At 43.5% G+C, this 20,832-nt stretch overlaps 2 protein-coding genes across 3 annotated transcripts in view; one reads left to right on the top strand and one right to left on the bottom strand.

The window, feature by feature from the left end:
• The window catches only part of SEPHS1 (selenophosphate synthetase 1), a 29,825-nt gene extending 10,100 nt beyond the window's left edge, over positions 1 to 19,725 (bottom strand). Inside the window, exons 1-7 of one of the 2 annotated variants that reach the window (XM_081210747.1) lie at positions 19,614 to 19,725; positions 16,749 to 17,017; positions 9,614 to 9,717; positions 5,153 to 5,260; positions 3,713 to 3,867; positions 2,165 to 2,255; positions 434 to 533 (exon numbers count right to left, since the gene is read on the bottom strand). In XM_081210747.1, coding sequence (XP_081066873.1) covers positions 434 to 533; positions 2,165 to 2,255; positions 3,713 to 3,867; positions 5,153 to 5,260; positions 9,614 to 9,717; positions 16,749 to 16,941 — 751 coding nt within the window. In that variant the 5' untranslated portion in view covers positions 16,942 to 17,017; positions 19,614 to 19,725. Of the gene's footprint in view, positions 1 to 433; positions 534 to 2,164; positions 2,256 to 3,712; positions 3,868 to 5,152; positions 5,261 to 9,613; positions 9,718 to 16,748; positions 17,018 to 18,485; positions 18,749 to 19,613 lie in introns of those variants that run through there. The other variant, XM_081210748.1, reaches the window with a different exon arrangement.
• Positions 1 to 20,832, top strand: part of PRPF18 (pre-mRNA processing factor 18) — a 129,837-nt gene that overhangs the window by 12,870 nt on the left and 96,135 nt on the right. The gene's annotated exons all lie outside the window — the stretch shown is intronic.

Genomic DNA, 20,832 nt, shown 5'->3' with positions numbered 1-20,832 from the left:
AGAGTATGTAACCCGATGTACCACTGTATTTGCAAAGAATGCAGAAATTCTATGACCAAAGTTTGATTTAAAAAACTATCTGCCCAGAGAGAAAGGGAGTACTAGGTATGAAGCCATGGCAAGGATAGCAAGAGTAACCATTCTTGTCATTTCAATCAAAGGCAGAGAAAATGTTCTGATGTCCTCTGATCCTACTTTTAAAAAGGAAGCCAAGACCCTCCATTTTGATTTTCAGAACATTGCAAAGGCCTCTATATTCGGAGGGCTTTGGAAATCTGATTTATTTCTGATTTATTGCAACACTAATATTTTCCCAGCTCTAATACAAACGGTGTACATGCTTTTCAAAAACTGTTTGCCTCTTAGCAACTTATTTAGCCATATTTAACTCCAAAAAGTTTCATCATGAAGCATGTATACCCCATTCTCATACCTGTTCTGTTGAGTCTTGCCATATTCATCATTGCTTCTTGATAGGCTAGCTCCACATCTTCTTGTGTAACCACCAACTTGATTTTGTTCCATTTTTCTGGCTAGTATGTTGAAGAAGAAACAAGATCAAACTATCTGTGTTTTAACTACATAAATTCTGCATGTGATGCAATTACTTTGTTTAAAGTGCAGTAAACTAAAGGTCTTATATAGTCCAGCATCTTGCTTCCAACAGGAGTCAAGTATTATTACTGTTGTCATTTATTTGTTGCCTTCCAAACATATCTCAAGGCAAATTCCTTTCTAAAGTCACCTAAGCTAGTGGAGATGATGAAGATGGGATTTTTTCTCCCAATGTGCATCACTTTACATTTACTTTCACTGAACTGCATTTGCAATAATGTTATCCATTCACCCACATTAAAGAGCTGCTTTTGGAACTCTTTACAGTTTGCTTGGCTTTCTACCATCCTCAATAATGGTCTAGTATGTATATTAACTTAGAAGAAAGTTCTGCTGTAATCAATGGGTCTTACTATCAGGTAAGTGTGTAGGGTTGCAGCCTTAATGACAAAAATATGAACACACAATACATAATTCACACATAACTCACACTTAATTACGGACGCAACCTGGGAAACCAGGTGCAACAATGAATCAAGAAGCATTTCAAATCTGCCTAACAGTGTGGGGCAGAGGACAGTAAATCTGTCTGATGAATGCCCCAATCCACCTCAAAGCAAAGGGTATCTAAACAATCAGTATTCATTTTCAATTAGGTTGTGAGTACTTGAATACTCAAATGGGACTGCAAGATCTGAAAAGGAATATCCTACATTCAAAAAACTATGGAATCTCCTGAATTGTTCTTTCATGTCTCCTCATCCTAAGATGGTAGGAAGTGTGCCAAGAAAACTCCTGGCCTTTGCCTGTAACATACATGATAGCCCAACTTGCTTTTATTTATACTTTACCTTTCTTAAAATGATGACAGGCTTTAAAAAACTGTCAATATATACTGTTTACTAGTGGTTTACTAACCCTGCAACTACCATCTAAGGCCCTTCTTTGTGTGGCACCTCCACAAGAGGCAACAACATGAGAATGGGGCCTTTCTGCAGTGGCTCCCCATTGTGGAACCGTCACCCCAGGAAAGCTCACCTAGTGCCTTCATCATGTATCTTTAAACCATTGACTGATTGAACAGTCTACGGCCTTTTAAATGTGTTTGTGGGAAGGGGTTATGGGTTTCTTTTTGGTTTATTGTGTATTCTGTCTTCTCATTTTGTATTTTTATGTTGTGAACTGCCCTGCAATCTTTGCATGAATTTAAATTCATAAAATCATCATCATCATCACCATCTGAGTATTCATCAAGCACAATGAAAAGCACATTATCAAAATAGATGCCCTATATCAACATACATAGAGATGTGCTTTTACAGTGAAAAGTTTCAATACTACCACTAATACTGAATTTCAGAGATTTTTTTTTAATTTCTAGATAATTAACTGATCTATACTTGCAGAGCAAAACCCCAGTTTCAAAGATTTCAATAGCAAATTGCTAGCAGTTTATGTAAATAGGTTTAAGCCTATGCCTATTCACTGGTTCAAATACTGATTAAACAGGTGTATATTTTCAAGGTTAAGATAACTGCCTCAGATAAAGAGCTACACAGATTATTTCTCTGATCCTTTACTCCGACCCCATTCAGACGCATTTACTTACAATATCTAGCCACTGGTGAACAGCTACAGCAACCTGCGTTCCCAAGGGTTTAGTTAACACAAGCACGTCTCCTGGCACTGCATTGTCTGGCCTGCAAACAAGACACCCATATATGTAAAAAGACACATATGATGTGACTATTTCCCAGTCAGCATTCCACAGAATATATACAACAATGCTCAACCACCAAAAGAGCTTACTCTAAAACTGAGGACTATGAGAAGTGAAATGCCAGAGGACAATTTTATGAACTTTGCATCTCAAACTGAGTAACAGTAGCCAGCTACAGAAGGCTATGGAAGGCTTCTGTCCAGCTACAGAAGGCTATGGAAAGATATTACAGGTAACCAATGAAAAAACAACATCTTCAGAACTATACTGTGAATCAGTCACAGATACTAGATCTTTGGTGCGTGTGTGGTTTTTTTTTTAAAAAAGAATATAATCACAAAGACAAAGTAAAAGAAAAGGTCAAAGATTTTATTTTTAAATAACAAAAATACTTTTTGAAATCCCATGAAATGTGCTTGTTTAGGTGGCTTAAATAATTCGTTTGACATTTATTCGTGTTTCAGAGGATTGTTTTTAAAGTGCTTAATGATGAGAAATAGCCACTCACGCTACCTATAATAATAGATCTTATTTATGTCAAGCTTCCATAGCAGGATTCTGGTCTCAGTTCTGTATGTAGATGGAAATCTCATTCCTCCTACTTCAAAAGCTTAGGATTTCAGCGTAAGTTATTGTATCAAGGAGAAACAAAGTAAGCAGACTTCAAAGCCAACAACTGCAATCATGGAAGGATTTACAGCCACATAGTGCTCCAAGGATGTTCATTCTACATTGTAGGGTACAATGTAACAGGTAGCCAGTACAGTCATACCTCGGGTTGCGATCGCTGCAGGTTGCACGTTTTCAGGTTACGGACGCGCTGAACCCAGAAGTACTGGAATGTGTTACTTCCGGGTTTCGGCGCTCGCGCATAAGTGCTAAATCACGCTTTGCGCATAACTGCCGAATTGCGTCACGCGCATGCGCAGACACGGCGCTGTGGGTGCCTCATGGATCATGTTCACAACCCGAGGTTCCACTGTATGCTGAATACAGTGGCAACTATTAATATGATTTCCTGGGTATGTTTATACATGTTATTCAAGGACCTTTAAAAAAATTGGTAATGGTCACATTCAATTAACATTCTAATCTAGAATGTGACACCAGAAGAACAGAAGCTTAACTTTCATTCTTGATACATGCTTCTCCAAATGAAAAGGGTAACTCATTTTAAAGGTTTCTGAGGCTGCCATTCTAAACACACTTACTAGAGAGTAAGCCTCACTGAACACAGCAAGACTTATGTCCAAGAAAATATTTATAGGATTCTGCAGTTAGACATGTATGATTAATATCCAAGAACCCAAAGGCCAAAATATCATCAGTTTTCTTACAGATAACATTACAGAAAGGAAATATCCAGAATTTTAACAGTACCTACCCCTTTTAATATTTTACAACCCCTTTTGCATAGGATTAAATGCTTCAACTCACATTATAAACTCATTAGGCTGGCAGACTGTTGTGGCCACTCCTCCTAGAACAATCCAAGGGTTTAATACTGTCTGACCACCAGTCACTGATGTTCCTGCCTCTTCTGCAGCATCTTTGAAACCTTGGATAATTAGAGGCATTACTTTGTCCCTTTCCTAGAGATCAGAAACAACACAAGCAGATAAACTCTATAATCAATGAAAAAAAATCCAGTCTGGAGGTGCAAACCAGCACCTGCTGAATCCATTTTTAACTTGCAAACCATCCATAGGAGCTACTGGTCAAACCAAAACCAGAGCAGAATGTTTCACAGTTTCTTTGAAAGTCTTTGAGACACATTTTCCAAAAACTTAAAGTACAAGTACAATTAAGAACAATTTCTTGGATTCAAAACCTATGCTTAAACGGGTTGGATGTAGAGATGTGAGTACTCAACTCGTGAAAGTGGGTGCTTTCAACTGCCATTAATGGAGAGGGGAAGAGATTTCTGCAACTTTTCTCTTTCCCCTCATTCTACCCCACCTCTAAAATGTTTGCACTTGGGAGCTGCTTGACCTTTCAGGACAGCCTGGGAGGTGGTATAGGGGAATATGGGGAAATGACCAAAAAAAGCTCCTCCTCCTCCTTTTGTTTGTGGAAGCCCCCACTCGACTGAAGCCCCTCTCTGTACCACTGAATCCAAAACTTTTAATAAAAAGCATACAGCAAGGTATGTACAGGAGAACACAAAACAATACAAATGTACATTGTGAAAAGCAGAACACTTCTCTGCATGGTACAAGTCATGCCAAGCAAAAAAGCACCCCTCCCACACATTGTGCCATTCAATAATGAATGGAAATGCAAAACAAAGATGGGGCAAGTAGATATCCCATATTTGTGAGTTCCAGATTAAACAGAAGTTATATGTTGCTTGATATTATGCACTTGCCAAAGTGTTGTGTGAGAAAAAACATTCCAACTACCTTCAAGCACCTTGCTGTACCCCAATAGTGGTATGAACCGCAAAAGCCTGTGTGCATCTTTTAGTCTGACTACAAAAATAATCTGGTCTCACCTGGCCCTGGTAATTGCAGACTGGCCCAGTTCACACAACACTCAGCCAACCTCTGATCTCCCCTAGGCTTGCTTACTCTTTTTACAACTATTTTAAAATGGGAAGGGGAGAACCGTGTGTCCCGCCTTGAACTCCTTGGAGGAAAAGGTGGTATATAAATGTAATTCTTTTTTCTTTGAGCATGAATCATAACGGAAGCTGGAAAAAAATGTTTTTGTTATCCTAGGATAACTGATAGATGTTCAACAACAAACATGGGATTCTCTTGTGGATGCTTGGAATAAAGGTTGCATTGTTCTCTATGAAAGCTGGTGTTCATTTTCAGGGACACAAGGCAATATGTTAGCACGATGCATTCCTATAGCAGTATTTACAGTACTTACCCTATCTGTCATTTTATTACTTATTCCAAGAAGCATCAACATGTTGTCACACTCAGTGACTCCCATAGCATAGAGATCACTAAGAACATTGGCACAGGCTATACGCCCCTAAAAACACACACAAAAAAATTATTGAATTTACAAAGCATCATCAATTCATGTGCTGCTTTACAAAATAAGATAGGGGGGAAAGATACATCCTTCTCCCAAACTTTTCAACAATGGAAAGACAGAGATAATGAACTAAAGATTTTTATACTCTGTTTCAAAGGGAACATTTTTTTTACAACTATATTAAAACATGCTTCTAGTGTACTGTATTGCCAATAATGTCCAGAATTCTGTAATATATGTGGCACCACCTCCAGGCAGAAATATACATTTGCAGGCAAGTCTACTACAATTAGAATTCCTTTGTTTTAATAAACATTGTAATATTGCATTGGTGAATGATTATCTATTTCTTCCTTTAAGAGACACAGCAGACAGCTCTGGAAGATATTTAACCAGTGTCAACATTTCAGAGTTAGGCTGAAGTGGCAAATTGTCAATGTATTCCGGGTTGGTGCCTCCGGCAATGGCAGAGCCATTGAACACCAACACAGAAACCATTCAGAGATCGATACAGGAATTTACGTCGATACGGCAAACTGCGGATGAAGTCAGGGAGAAAACCCTTGCTGCTGAATGTAAAACAATACAACTGGAGTGTGAAAGAGCCCCATCCATTCAAAGGCAATTTGATGTGACATCTGTTATGATGGAACTTAAAGGAAAACAGAAGAATTTGAGGACCAGAGCCCTACCTGAATTGGGAAAGGAAAGCCTGACAGAGCTTCAGGAGGAGACTGGACTAACATCGGTTGAGAAAGAGAGGTTTTTGGGGGCCAGTATGACCGCCAAAAATGTGAATCTATTTAAGGGTAACTGTGAAGGACGTTGGATTGAAGAGAAGGGGGATTGGGAAATATGGACAAATCTGAAGTTGCTATTGTTGGGCCGAGTCGTTGTGGTGGGGATGAGGGTTGCTGTGATGCCGGGGATGTTGCTTTTGTTTCAAATAGTGCAAGTTTTGGATGGATGGATTGTATCAGGAGGTGGCAGAGGGATGTTTTTGGAGTTGTTTGGCAGGGCAGGAAGCCTCGAGTAAAACTTAAGATATTGACGGATGCTAAAGAAGGAGGTGGACCTGCCCTGCCAGACCCCTAAACTTTGTTGTGAATCATCTGCTCTTTGCTGGCTGAGAGAATGGTTGTCTCCTGGAAGCACAGAAGTGTTGGATAATGGCAGATGAAGCTGATGGACTAGATAGAATTGGCAGAAAAGACTGGCAAGATCCGAGACCAGGGAGAAGAGTCGGTGGAAGAAGACTGGGAAAAGTTTAAAGATTATTTATAGAAATATTGTAAAATTAATGAATGTTAGAAGAACGTTGGAATGAAGTTATATGGCTTCAGTAGAAATGTTATAAGGAATTAAGTATAAATAGATTAATAGAGTATTAAAGGAAAATAAGGTTAAAATGTGTTAAGATAATTATAGGATAGAAAACAGGGGAAGATGGATAGGAATTGGAATTAAGTATAAATAGATTAATTGAGCTTTAAAGGGAAAATATGGTTAGAATGTGTTAAGACAATTATAGGATAGAAAACAGAGGAAGATGGAAAGGAATTGCTGAAACAATTAACAGAAATGGAATACAAAAAGGGAGGTATGAGGAGGTCGAGGAAATAAGGGAAAGAAAGATAAGATGTTGAAATTGAAATTTTAAATGGTTTTTGTTTTGTCTTGTTTGTTTCTTTTATTATGTTTGTTTTTTTGTTTTTTATTTTGTATTGTATTGTATTGTATGCTTTTTTTCTTTTTTGGCTTTTTTGTAGTGTTGTGTTTAATTTGTTGGAAATTTAATAAATATTATTTTTTTTAAAAAAAATGTCAATGTATCAGAGTTAAGTGAAAGTGGCCAGTGGTCCCCTCCTCCTCCCTTTTAAAAGAATATGGCAATTGTTCACAAACCAGGACTTTTAAATTGTCCCAGGCATAGCTGGACACAAATTGCTTGTTACTGGTAATTTTCAAGTTACACACATCTGCAAAAAACCTAGCCCCCACAAAGCAGAACAGAACACATGAAACCTTGTCTGCAATATAAAGAAACAACAGGCATATGTGACACGTAACTGCACATACAGCTGGAGTTTCATTTGTCAGCATCCAGCAGTTTCCATTATCAGCAAGATATAATAATAATAATAATAATAATAATAATAATAATAATAATAATAATAATAATTTATTTATACCCCGCCCATCTGGCTGGGACTCCCCAGCCACTCTGGGCGGCTTCCAAAAGAATATTAAAATACTGTGATACATCAAACATCAAAAGCATCCCTAAACAGGACTGCCTTCAGATGTCTTCTAAAAGTCTGGTAGTTGTTGTTCTCTTTGACATCTGGTGGGAGGGCGTTCCACAGGGAGGGCGCCACTACCGAGAAGGCCCTCTGCCTGGTTCCCTGTAACTTGGCTTCTTGCAGTGAGGGGACTGCCAGAAGGCCCTCGGTGCTGGACCTCAGTGTCCGGGTAGAACGATGGGGGTGGAGACGCTCCTTCAGGTATACTGGACCGAGGCCGTTTAGGGCTTTAAAGGTCAGCACCAACACTTTGAATTGTGCTCGGAAACGTACTGGGAGCCAATGTAGGTCTTTCAAGACCGGTGTTATATGGTCTCGGCGGCCGCTCCCAGTCACCAGTCTGGCTGCTGTGTTCTGGATTAGTTGTAGTTTCCGGGTCACCTTCAAAGGTAGCCCCACGTAGAGCGCATTGCAGTAGTCCAAGCGGGAGATAACCAGAGCATGCACCACTCTGGCGAGGCAGTCCGCAGGCAGATAGGGTCTCAGCCTGCGTACCCGATGCAGCTGGTACACAGCTGCCCTGGACACGGATTTAACCTGTGCCTCCATGGACAGCTGTGAGTCCAAAATGACTCCCAGGCTGCGCACCTGGTCCTTCAGGGGTACAGTTACCCCATTCAGAACCAGGGAATCCTACACACCTGCCCGCCTCCTGTCCCCCAGAAACAGTACTTCTGTCTTGTCAGGATTCAATCTCAATCTGTTAGCCGCCATCCATCCTCCAACCGCCTCCAGACACTCACACAGGACCATCACCGCCTTCACTGGTTCTGATTTGAAAGAGAGGTAGAGCTGGGTATCATCCGCATACTGATGAACACCTAGCCCAAACCCCCTGATGATCTCTCCCAGCGGCTGCATGTAGATGTTGAAAAGCATGGGGGAGAGGACAGAACCCTGAGGCACCCCATAAGTGAGAACCCAGGGGTCTGAACACTCATCCTCCACCACCACTTTCTGAACACGGCCCAGGAGGAAGGAGCGGAACCACTGTACGACAGTGCCCCCAGCTCCCAGCCACTCTAGACGGTCCAGAAGGATGTTATGGTCGATGGTATCAAACGCTGCTGAGAGATCCAGCAGAACTAGGAAACAGCTCTCACCTTTGTCCCTAGCCCGCCGGAGATCATCAACCAGTGCGACCAAGGCAGTTTCAGTCCCGTGATGAGGCCTGAATCCCGACTGGAAGAGATCCAAATGGTCCGCTTCTTCCAGGCGTGCCTGGAGTTGTTCAGCAACCACTCGCTCAATCACCTTGCCCAAGAATGAAAGATTTGAGACTGGGTGATAGTTGGCCATTGTGGCCGCATCTAAAGATGGTTTTTTAAGAAGCGGTTTAATAACCGCCTCTTTCAGCGGGTCTGGGAAGTCTCCCTCACGGACGGAAGCATTCACCACCCCATGAAGCCCATCGCCCAGCCCTTCCCAGCTAGCTTTTATAAGCCAGGATGGGCAAGGATCAAGGAGACAGGTGGTTGGTTTCACTCGTCCAAGCAGCCTGTCCATATCCTTTGGAGGTAACAGATTGGAATTGATCCCACGCAATTTGACTAGACAGGACATATAATGATATTCAATTAAAAAGCAACTCGTCTTTTCAGTAATAGGAACAGCTGTAGCACAAACACCATACACGCTTGTGATTGTACCTGCAGTTATATTCCATATGTATATACTGATTCTTTGGATTGCAGCACCCAGTTGCAGACTTCATACTTGCTATTCTGAATGTGTTTGTATCAATACAGTAGGTTGGAGTACCTTGGGCAATAAATTTCATGGAGAGCAGGTATTTAGTTAAGAGTCCAAGAGTGATCCTAATACAGTACAGTTCTGATTCAAAGTATCCCAAGACAACTGGAGTACAAAGCTCAGATCTAGAGCTCTGCCTCTAACAGGAGAAAAACTTCACAAAACTGGCAGGTCAACTGTCCAATCACAACAGAGAAAGTCTAGAACAGCCCAAAACAATGCTCGCCAATCACAATTTAGGTAGCTAACAGGCACCTTTCCCCCGCCCCATACATATGTTTAGGCAACTCACCATCATATAAGGATCATCCACAATAGGATAAATGTAATCTGTTGTCTGGACCAAAGATAGGCCTCCATGTCTTAAAGGAATAACACAAGTGTCCATTCCAATTCCTGTAAAGACAGTGGCAGTTAATTACCAACTAATAAAAGTCATTTCCTAGGATTTCTCAAAGTATATTCTATCCTTGCCCACCCCACTCACCCAAAGACTCCTTACACACCAATGAAATTCAAAAGGAAGCAACAGCTAGTGAGGTTTGGGGAGATACATCAGTCTGTTTCTCCTCATTAAACATCAGTCCAACAACCCTAGTCTTTAAAGCAGGGGTCAGCAATGTTTTTTGAGGCCGGTCCAGTCCACTCACTGGCAGACCTCTCGGGTGGGCCGGAGCATGCACGCCTGTGCGTGCGCTCAAGCTATTTCCAGTGCACTTCTGGGGTGGAGAAGTGGCCGTGTGCATACGCTATTTCCAGCACGCTTCCGACCCGGAAGTCGGTCACCGTGGCGAGAAAAAAAATGGTGCTGCGGGGAAAAAAGCACAGAATCCCCATGCCGATCCACAGAACAGCCGTGGGCCGGTTCCAGGAAGCTCATGGGCTAGAACCAGCCCATGGGCCTTAGGTTGCTGAACTCTGCTTTAAAACATGTCTGCCTACAGAAAACAACTGACAGACACACAAGCTGATTAGGACAAAATAATGATAGCAGATCTGCACATTAGCCAGCAGCCATTCATGAGGTTCAGTCTCCTCCTGTGGTGTGCAGCCTTATGAAAACTGCCTGACCATCCAATTGCTGCAGAACCTAAGAGCTTTTTACCATCTCTCTTGCAAAAATACAGCGGCCTTCTCTGACGGATAAGAACCTGGTAGATGAAAAGCTGCCATCTATACTTTTGATTTAACAAAGGGAGGGAGGGAGAGAGCGAGAGAGCAATGTGCGCTGCATGAGATTGGCCCTTTGAATTTAGACATTAAGAGCTTTCATAGAAACTTGTAGTTGAACTTGTAGTCAGGAACAAATGACATGGGTGCTCTGGTACTTCCTTGGCTTCAACCATATAATTTAGGGTGAATCTCCCACAGAACTTATAGATTCCCCCATGACCTCAAAGATAAAGCACTCTCAATATGCATTTATTAGACCCTTGATTAGCAAATAGTTTTATAAGACCACTTTGAAGCAACGGAAATGGGAGGTAGTAGACCAAGTCTCCTGCACCGTTCAGAAAGGTTTTCCATACATCTCTCAGCTTTAAAGACCAAATGATACCAGGACTTGGGACCTCTTTCTAACCCCTATGTTCCATTTCCCCCTTGATCTTTCTTAAAGCTTAGAGATACTTTTGCAGTGTTCTGAGCAAGAGTCTTTTCAGATTGCCATCCACTGGGCTCACAAACAAGTTTATGGCAAGATTTGATAAAAGATCATCTGTTCTGGGAAGAAGGAAAACAGGGTAATTTTTGTTATACTATATTTATAATTTGTTGAAAATCAAAATTTCTATAAAATTTCACAGAAATGCACAATGCCACGCATGAATCAGGTTCTGCTGTACCTACACCATCAATGGGGTACTTGGAAAAAAGTTAAACCTGGTGCCACACACTCCCAGCTTAACTCTCTTTGTAGACCAAAGGAGCAGTGGCACAAAGATATGCCTGACTCCTCACCCAAGTCATAGAAACATAGAACTGTAGGAGCTGGAAGGGTCACCAGGGTAATCAAGTCTGACTCCCTGCAATGCAGGAATCTCTACTAATGACTTATGGCCATTCCAGTTCATAGCTAGGAGGGAAATTTGTGAACTATGCTATTTTTTTCTGGCCAGTACCACTCCTGGGCTTGCCTCATCATGCCCTGCTTGCAGCAGAGTAACAGAACAAAGTGCATCAAGCCAAGCATTCTGCTTCTGCAACAGTGAAATCAGGCGTTCGAAGAAAACCCACAAGCATGAAGGTAATAACTCTCTCCTGCTGTTGAAACTGAGATTAAGCAACATAATCCTTAGGAATATAGTGGTACCTCCAGTTACGAACTTAATGCGTTCTGGAGGTCCGTTCTTAACCTGAAACCGTTCTTAACATGAGGCGCACTTTCGCTAATGGGGCCTCCCGCTGCCGCCGTGTGACTTCCGCTCACAAAGTTTGCAAGCAGGAGGATCTACTTCCGGGCTAACGGAGCTCGTTAACTGAAGCGTTCATAAGGAGTATGGTACATAACCCGAGGTTCCACTGTACTTGGTATTCCTTTATTCAGCACATAAACCATGACCATCCAAATAATCCACCAGCCACACATGGACGGCCTTCTAACATTACCTATGAACTGGAAAAAGAAATGATACGATACCAAAAAAAAGTAAAACAACAGACAAGCAAACAACCAACAATATGTCTGTGTTGATTACCTGATATGTTTAGGGAGGGTTAACAGGTTCTTGTTACTCTTCTTCATGTCAAAAATGTAATGTACAAGTACAATACTTTGGAATCCAAGGTATGCAATATATGCTTGCTATAGATTCAGGTAGGTAGCCGTGTTAGTCTGATGCAGCAGAAATAAAATAAAATAAAAAATTGTCCAGTAGCACCTTAGAGACCAACTAAGTTTGCTCTTGGTATGAGCGTTCGTGTGCATGCACACTTCTTCAGATACTATGAAGAAGTGTGCATGCACATGAAAACTCATACCAAGAACAAACTTAGTTGGTCTCGAAGGTGCTACTGGACAATTTTTTTATTTTTTAATATATTACTATATAACCCATGACTAAAAATCATGAGTTTATATTATCCCCTTTCAGAGTTAACTATTCTAGTAATCATCACATCTTGCAGCATCAAATTTCATAAATTAATTGTGCACTGTGTAAAGTATCTTCTATCCTGTTCTATCCTGAATCTCCTAAAGATCAGTTTCACCGAATGGCCCCAAATTCTATTTTTATGTCAGGGTTTTCAGTGAGCTGTCCACCTCAATACAAATATCTCTTTCCTGATTGGTTACTACTAGTTCATATCCCATCAGTGTGCATGTGAATTTAGGAGTTTTTTTCCAATGTGCAAGACTTTACAGTTATTTATACTGAACTGCATTTGCCATTTTGCTGCTCCTTCACCCAATTTGGAGACACTCTTTTGATTTCGTCCATCCTTGGTCACCTCACTGCTCATGCCTAACCCCAGATCATTTATGAACACGCGAAAAAGAATCAGTTTCAATATAGATCCTTGGGGAACCAAGTTATGTGCCCCCCTTGTGAAAACTATATTCATTCCTGTGGTCTACTTTCTCTTTTTTAGCCAGTTACAAATTCGTAAGATGCCGGCCCTCTAATCCCATTGTGCCAAATTTACTTAAATTCCCTCAACAAAGGCTTTTATCAATAGCTTTTCGAACATTCAAGTATACATAGATTACTGGATCACTCTTATCCACATACCTGTTGACACTCTCAAAGAACTCTAAAACATGAGTGCTTTCTTAGTAAGAAGCAAGGCTTGAAATGCCTGAGTGATCCAGCCATGTAAAGTATTGAATGCCCCCCCAAAACCTATTTGGGAGGGGGTGGGGTAAGGGGTTTGCTTTGTTTTTATTATGTATTTTGTGTAAAAACACAAAATCTTATATTTTATGCTGTGAACAACCCTGAGATCTACAGATGAAGTGTGTTATAAAAATTTAATAAATAACAACAACAACAACTGGCCTCTGAGCATTCTGTGTGGTGGTAGCAGTAGTAAGTGCACCAGCGAAGTAGGAAAGAATAGTACAGGCTTGGTACAACACGGAACTATTTGTAGGCCTTCCTTTCAGCATCACTCAGATAGGGTGGGTTCGGGGGGGGGGGAATCAAGAAGTGAGCAGGGGCCAGTTGTGCCCCAGACGCTGCCAGTTGGCCATTGCTACAACAGGATTATGGCTATAGTCCAGTTAACCCAAAGGACAATGGTGATATTTGTTGATTCAAATCATTAGCTTTCCAAATTTGCTTTTGCATGTATACTTAAATCTCAAGTCAATGAAAATGTTGGTGCTCCCATTCTGAAATTTATCACATAACATGACCATGTTCTGAAAATTAAAAAGTGAAATACTCAGGAACCAAAGATTAAAAAGAATATAAAACGTACTCTTTGGCAGAAAAAGCACACATTTTTGTTTTTGTAGTCTACCATCCTTTTTTCACCAACTTAGAAGCATTATGAGGAGCTGCAGAAGGGGATCATATTACATGGAAGTGAAGCATGAAACACAAGTCACAGGGCCCTCTCTAGATCTGAGCTGCAAAATGGGGCTAGGGCTTGTTTTGGCCATGCAGTTCCAAAGCACTCTGAGCACCTCAGAAATGGTGAGCCAAGCTGATAAGTCGCCAACCCGCCTCCTTTCATCCTGGAGCTGCAGTAGTAGTCTGAGGCTTGTAATTATGGCACAACACATTTGTCGACTTTGTGGGGAACCAGTATTTAAAAATCAAGAAAGAAATGGTCATGTGGAAGAGGTGGGTGAATTTGGGTACATTAACGTTAGACCAGTTGATAAACGAAGAGGATAAATTTTATACATATTCCATCTTAAGAGACAAATACAGATTACCTACAAATTCTCACTGGCAATATCTCCAGACAAAACACTTGCTAACCGCCATCTACAGACCAGGAGCTTTTACAGCCTCAGAGACCCCAGAAATATTGAAGCAGCTGATTAATTCTTACACAACAACAAAAACGGCCATCAACATATATAAATATTTGTTATCAGCAAACCATTTTGATATACAGGTATTGAGGGAGGGTTGGAATGAAGAATTAGAGATATCCATTTCAACCACACAGTGGGAAACTGTTTTAACTGGTGTAACAAGGGTGTCTCTGGATCTTAAATTGAGGCTCACACAACAAAAAATAATATTTAGAATATACTGGAGCCCATTACGTTTGTTTAAAAGAAGGGCTGTTAGAGATGCAATAGGGATAATGCTTCTCTAAAACATAAGTTTGTTCACTGTCCTACATTGAAAGGTTTTTAGCAGAAGGTAACAAACCATCAGCAGAAATGTATGGAACAACCTTACATTAACAGAGCAAAATATCCTATTGAATTATATACCCAGCACATGGAACCTTACAAAAGGACTATTTGAGTGGACTCTCCATGCCCTTACCACAGAAAAAGACTGATGGCGGGGAAATGTGGCTCCCTTCTACGAGTGGATTGAAGACTTGTACAAACTCGCAACATATAAACGCAGACTTGCCACTGTAATAAGAATTTTAAGGTCTTATATATGTAATAAATGTTCATAAATGTACCAAGAAAAATGTACAAACCACATGTCTGAAGCAGCACAGGAAGACAGCCCTGAAACACTTCAGGTTACAGATTCCACTAACCCAGAAATAGTGCTTCAGGTTAAGAACTTTGCTTCAGGATGAGAACAGAAATCATGCTCCGGTGGCGCAGCGGCAGCAGGCGGCCCCATTAGCTAAAGTGGTGCTTCAGGTTAAGAACAGTTTCAGGTTAAGAACAGACCTCCAGAACGAATTAAGTACGTAACCAGAGGTACCAATGTACTGTAACAGGTTAAGATCTGGTGAAGTACAATAACAACCTATGTAAAATACAGTGGTACGTCGGTTTTCGAACATAATCCGTTCTGGAAGGCCATATGAGTTCCAAAACATTCGAAAACTCAAAACAGAAGCCTCAAAACGGAAAACTCAATATGGAAGCCACATTTCCGGTTCAACTTCTGAGACGAGTTTGAAAACCAAAGCATTTACTTCCGGGTTTACAGCATTCGAGTTCAATAAATGTTCGTCAATGGAGATGTTCGGAAACCGAGGTACCACTGTATATAGTTTTGGGTCCCCCTTCCCCCCTTTGTTTTCCCTTCTACACAGGTTGTTTCTCTTTCTTGTTTGTGTCTCACCATGTCTGGTGCACATATTTATGTACTTTTTGAACTTTCAATAAAGATTTTTTAAATAAATAAATGGTACAACACCATAATTATTCTGAAGTTACAGGATAAGAATCAGTAATAGTCTTGATTTTATTTTTAAAATTATGCTCTGCCTTCACTCACATACATCTAAGGGAAGTTATATACAAAACTTAAACAATAAGAATAAATGTAAAAACCCTTTAAACAACTTGTATTTCACAGTTTGAGCATCTCTGCTTCAAGTTTTACTTGTGTTTCTGTTTTTTAATTAATGTGTTATAATTTTCATTCTTTTGTACTATATCTTAATGTTGCTGCTGTTGTTTTGCATTGGGAGCAGCCCAGAAAATTTGTCATGGGGCAACTGTGATGGGGTGACTATACAGATGCAGTAAATAAACACATAATTAACTAATATCTGACTGACTGGTCAGAATTGACCAAACATTTTTGAATGGTGAAATAACCAACCTTGTTGTTGGTGAAATACCGTATTTTTCGCCCCATAGGACGCACCGGCCCATAGGACGCATCAAGTTTTTTTGGGGGGAAATAAAGAAAAAAAAATTTATTCCCCCCCCCCCAGGCGCTTGTGGGGCAGGCAGCGGGGAGAGGCGCTCTTCTCCCCGCCGCCCGCCTTGCGATCAAGTCCGGGGACAGCAGGGAGACGCAGCACGTCTCCCTGCTGTCCCAGGAGTAGTGGGGCAGGCAGTGGGGAGAAGCGCTCTTCTCCCCCCGCCGCCTTGCGATCAGGTCCGGGGACAGCAGGGAGACGCGCTGTGTCTCCCTGCTGTCCCAGGAGTGGTGGGGCAGGCAGGGGGGGAGAAGCGCTCTTCTCCCCGCCGTCAGCCTCCAAACCACTTCGGGAGACAGCGGGATGGCGGCGTTCCGCCTCCCTCTGTCCCCCGACCTTGTGGGGCTGGCGCTGGGGCTCTCCTGAAGCCTGGAGAGCGAGAGGGGTCGGTGCGCACCAACCCCTCTCGCTCTCCAGGCTTCAGTGAAAGCCTGCATTCACCCCATAAGACGCACCCACATTTCCCCTTCATTTTTGGAGGGGAAAAAGTGCGTCCTATAGGGCGAAAAATACAGTAAACAACCTTGTACACACACACACACACACAGTACAATATTTTTCCTTATTCTCCAACATATGATACAACCATTAAATATCATTGAAGAACTACTGCTTACCCAATCTAGGCATAACAGCTCCCAAAAACTGTTCATCTTCCTGGAAGTGATTTTCTTGTAGAGATTCAAGCAATTTCTGTAAAATGTCCTGAGGCACTTTACAGCCAGTGCCTTTAAGTTCAGTGAATCTTGTTAGCCGAAAGCTCTTGTCAAGTTCATAACTTTCTGGGTTAAAGGACTCCCGGACAGACATGATTCTCACACAGTAAGTACCAGAAGCTTTTTCTCTTCTTCAGGATATTTGTTGGTATGCTTTCGTGGTAATTATCCTAGTTTGCAGAAAGAAGTATTAATACAATATAGACTTTCCAGGCTTGTTATGCAGAATAGTTTTATATCTATCTATCTATCTATCTATCTATCTATCTTTTCCCTTCTATCTAAAAATCTGAGCTGCAACCATACATTGCAAGAACAGACGCCTCCTTCACTAAGGCTACCAGCTCTTGACATTTTTTTTAAAATAGGCAACATTCATTTTTGCATATAAAGCCCCTGCACAATTACTTTCTTGCAAGTTCTGTAGCAGGGGATGGATCTAAAACTACCCACCCTCCTTAGGTCACTTTGACAAGCAGCCAGGGAACATCTACCATGGTTGAATTCAATTTTTGTCTCTAATGACATGCCAAACATGAGTTTGGAAGTACTGTGCTGAGCCAACTGGACCCAATTCAGTGCATAATAGTAGCATATATGTGATCGTGCTACAGGCTTACAGAAAACCAGGTCTTTAAAGGTCGGCTATGTTTATAGCAAATTGACCTGTGTCATACCCAAGATGTCCCACTTTGCTCCACCCTTAGGTGCATACGCTCCAACATTTCCCAAGAAGAAATTGGGACATCCCCACACACCATCCTGCTGCTGCTGCCTGCTCACTCTCCCCACTGTTGCCTAAGCGTCCACCTGCTGCCACACAGAGAAGGGCCACTGACAATACTTCCAGAAGTGGCACCATTCTTCCAGAAGCTGTGGCCCACCTCGTATGTGTGTGGCAAGTGGTGGCCAGCAAAGGTGCGGAACCAAGAGAGCATGAAACAAAAAGACACACATATTTTGATTCTGCGCTCTTTGGGTCACCCAGGAAAAAAATGGGACATTTGTGCAGTATGGAGGAGATAAACATTGGCTGGATCTAGACACATCAAAAAAGTGATTCAGTTAAACCTGCTGTAAACTTCATAAAGGGAAAGTGTGCTAGTGAAAGATGGGACTCCACAGTGTCATAGTGTTATAATGCATATAAAGCATTTTTTCTTCACTAATGTAGCTGAGTTCATTATGTCTGAAGCACAGTCCAAGCAAAGTTAAGCACCTATGACACTACGAAACTGAAACAGTAACAACAACAAATCAGTTTCAGTGGGAACTGTGCCCACGGTATTTAATAGGCAGTAAAAAGTTACGGATTCCTCTACATTTCCTATTAACAATTGAACTTTAACACACAAAACAGTAGCTTTCTCCTCATTCTGTTCCCCCAAAGATGTGTCAATCTCCTGAAGCAGTGCTGGGGAGCCTGTGGCCCTCCAGATGTTGTTGGACAGCAAACTTCCACAATCCCTGGCCACGCTAGTTGGGGTTGTTGGGAGTCCAACAATGCTGGGGGAGAAGGCATAGGGAGCTCCCCACCCATCCTATAAACCATTGTTTGAATGACAGACACCTATTTTCCCCATGGAAAACTAAGCCTTATAAGCCATACAAAGAGTCGGGAGTACTTAATACAGCTACCTATATAATTAAAAGCTGCAACATTCTGAATCTTGACTGAACGTTTTTTTCTGTTTTCTGAAATGAGGAAAGAAGACTGCAGAGCTGTCCCAAACAACTACAGTGTTCACAACACCATACTTTATCCACTTTAGAACAATTTCTTGCAAGTTTGTTTTGTAACTTTGAGAACACACGAGTTAGAATTAAAGTGCTGCGTGAGGTCTGTCCAGAGTTGCACCGGAAAAGACCAAGCTCCCAGTTTCCATTAGTTCAAAAATCAACACTGCTTCACGAATTTAACCTTTGCTTCACCGTGGATCTGGCAAACGAGCACAGAGGGTCGCGGGTTCAAGCCCCACGTTGAGCAAGACACTCCTGCCCCGCCAGGGGACTCTCCCCCCTTCCGAGGTTCCGCGCGGGGACAGACATTGTAGGCCGACACGCCTATCCGGAAGGAAACCCGGCCACGTGCGGAAAGGGCTGGCAACCATGCCTGGCCCGGGGAGCCCAGAGGGCGACTCTGCCCCCCCCCGCTCTCGCCCGCCCGCCTGCCCTTCGCGACGCGCCGCTTCCCGCCTCCCTCTCTGCCCGAAGCGGCCCCTGGGCGAGCAGAACCGGGGGTCCTCTGGGAGCCCCCCCCCGCCCTGCGCCGCGCCTCGAGAGGGGGCAGCTGGAAGAAGTGGAGGGGGGCGGGCGCCGGGCGCGCGCCTCGAGGAAGAGGAGCCTTAACCCTTTCGCGGGCGGCTTTAAAGGCATTTCGGAGGCGGGGGAGGCGCGGCGGGAAGCGAAGGCCGCGGGCGGGGGGGCGCCGGGGGGGCTTCTCCGAAGGGAAGGGAGGCGGCGCGGGCTCCACGCGGCCCCCTTTCTCCTCTCAGGGAAAAATGTCGGCGGGTGGAAAGTTTAACCCCTTCGCCGCCCTCGCGCAGCTCCCCTCCTCCGCCGCAGACTCCGCTCTGGCCCACAGCGGCGGCCCCAAGCCAGCCTCCGCCGCCGCCCGCCCGCCCGGCCCTCTCTGCCTCGGCCGCCGCCGCGCCCCTCCGTCCGGCGGAGCGGCCTCTCCTTCCTGCGCAGCCCCTGCAGCAGCGGCGGCGGCGGCTGAGGGCAGGGCCGCGCTCCCCTTTAAGCCCGCCCAGGCCGCCCTCTTACCGCGTCTCCCCGGCTGCTCCTCGCTCGCCCGCCCGCCGCCCGCGAACGGGACTCCCCTCCGCCGCCGCCTCCTCGCCCCCCAGCCCAGCCAGCCAGTCCCACAATGCACCGGGCGTCTGGCCGGCCCGGCTCGCGCGCTCGCTCGCTCGCTCTCTCTGGCAGGGCAGGCGACTCCGCCGCGGCAGCGAGAGGGTTAAGCCACCCCCCTTTTCCCGCGTTTCCTCTCGGCTCCTGCAACGGCCGCTCCGGCCCCGCCCGCCAGGGACCCGGGAGGGAGGGGCCAGCACCCCGCGCCGCTACCTGCCTTTAAGGGGAGGAGGGAGCCTGGCGCTCCGCCTGCGCCGGGGGGAGGGAGGGGAGAAGGGGGCGGGGAGAAGGCGGAGGCAGGCCCCGCCCCTCGGAGCCCCCCCCGCGTTGCTGAGGGGAACTGGAGGGGCTGCCCCCCCCCCCGAGTTCACCCCAAAGTGCGCCAAGAGGGCGAGGGGCTTTGTGGGCCGGGGGCGTATTTGCCCCTGTCTCTCCCCCAAGGATGCCTCTCTCCAGCCTCACAGCCCTGTCTGTTCTCCAAAGACACCCAGAGAGCAAGGGCTGTACACCTGTGAGGTGTGTCTGGAGAGGTAGGGATGCCATTTGTTCTCTTTCAGCACTGCAGACCAGGTGTGTCTTAGAATCTTGGGCAAAACTTTTAAATTGCCTCTGAACATGGGCAAAGTGTATAATATACAATATATACTATAATCTCTAAAAAAAAATGCATGTATAATTTTTATGCATTCTGAAGAGATGTTCTTTGTATTACTAGAAGATATTGAAATAATGTTTCATCTCCATTAGATGCAAATGTATGGGGTGTGTGCATGTAAAATGTATTTTGCATGAGGACCCGCAAAGCATGGACGCCACTTAAGATGAGTTGCTGCTAGTGGGACTGATTTTCCCCCCCTTTCAGTTGTGGATTTATTGAGCAATAACTTGGAGTGACTACTGTTTTACTTTCCTCACAAACTGCTTCAAAATTCCTTTTACAATGTTTTATCCCAGTTGCATAACAACAAGAAACTTAATTTAAGATATTTTACTCATAAGAGAAACCAGTTTATATAAAATAAAATTATGGAAATGTTGGAAAAGGTCTAAAGGCATATTTTACTTTGTCTCTTTCCTTAGGCTGTTGGTTTTTTTATTTAATGAAAGTCCAAATTTGCCCTTTAACTTTTAT

Source organism: Podarcis bocagei, assembly GCF_964188305.1.
Source record: "Podarcis bocagei genome assembly, chromosome: 10".
Taxonomy (NCBI): Eukaryota; Metazoa; Chordata; class Lepidosauria; order Squamata; family Lacertidae; genus Podarcis; species Podarcis bocagei.
This window is presented reverse-complemented; position numbering and strand designations above follow the sequence as displayed.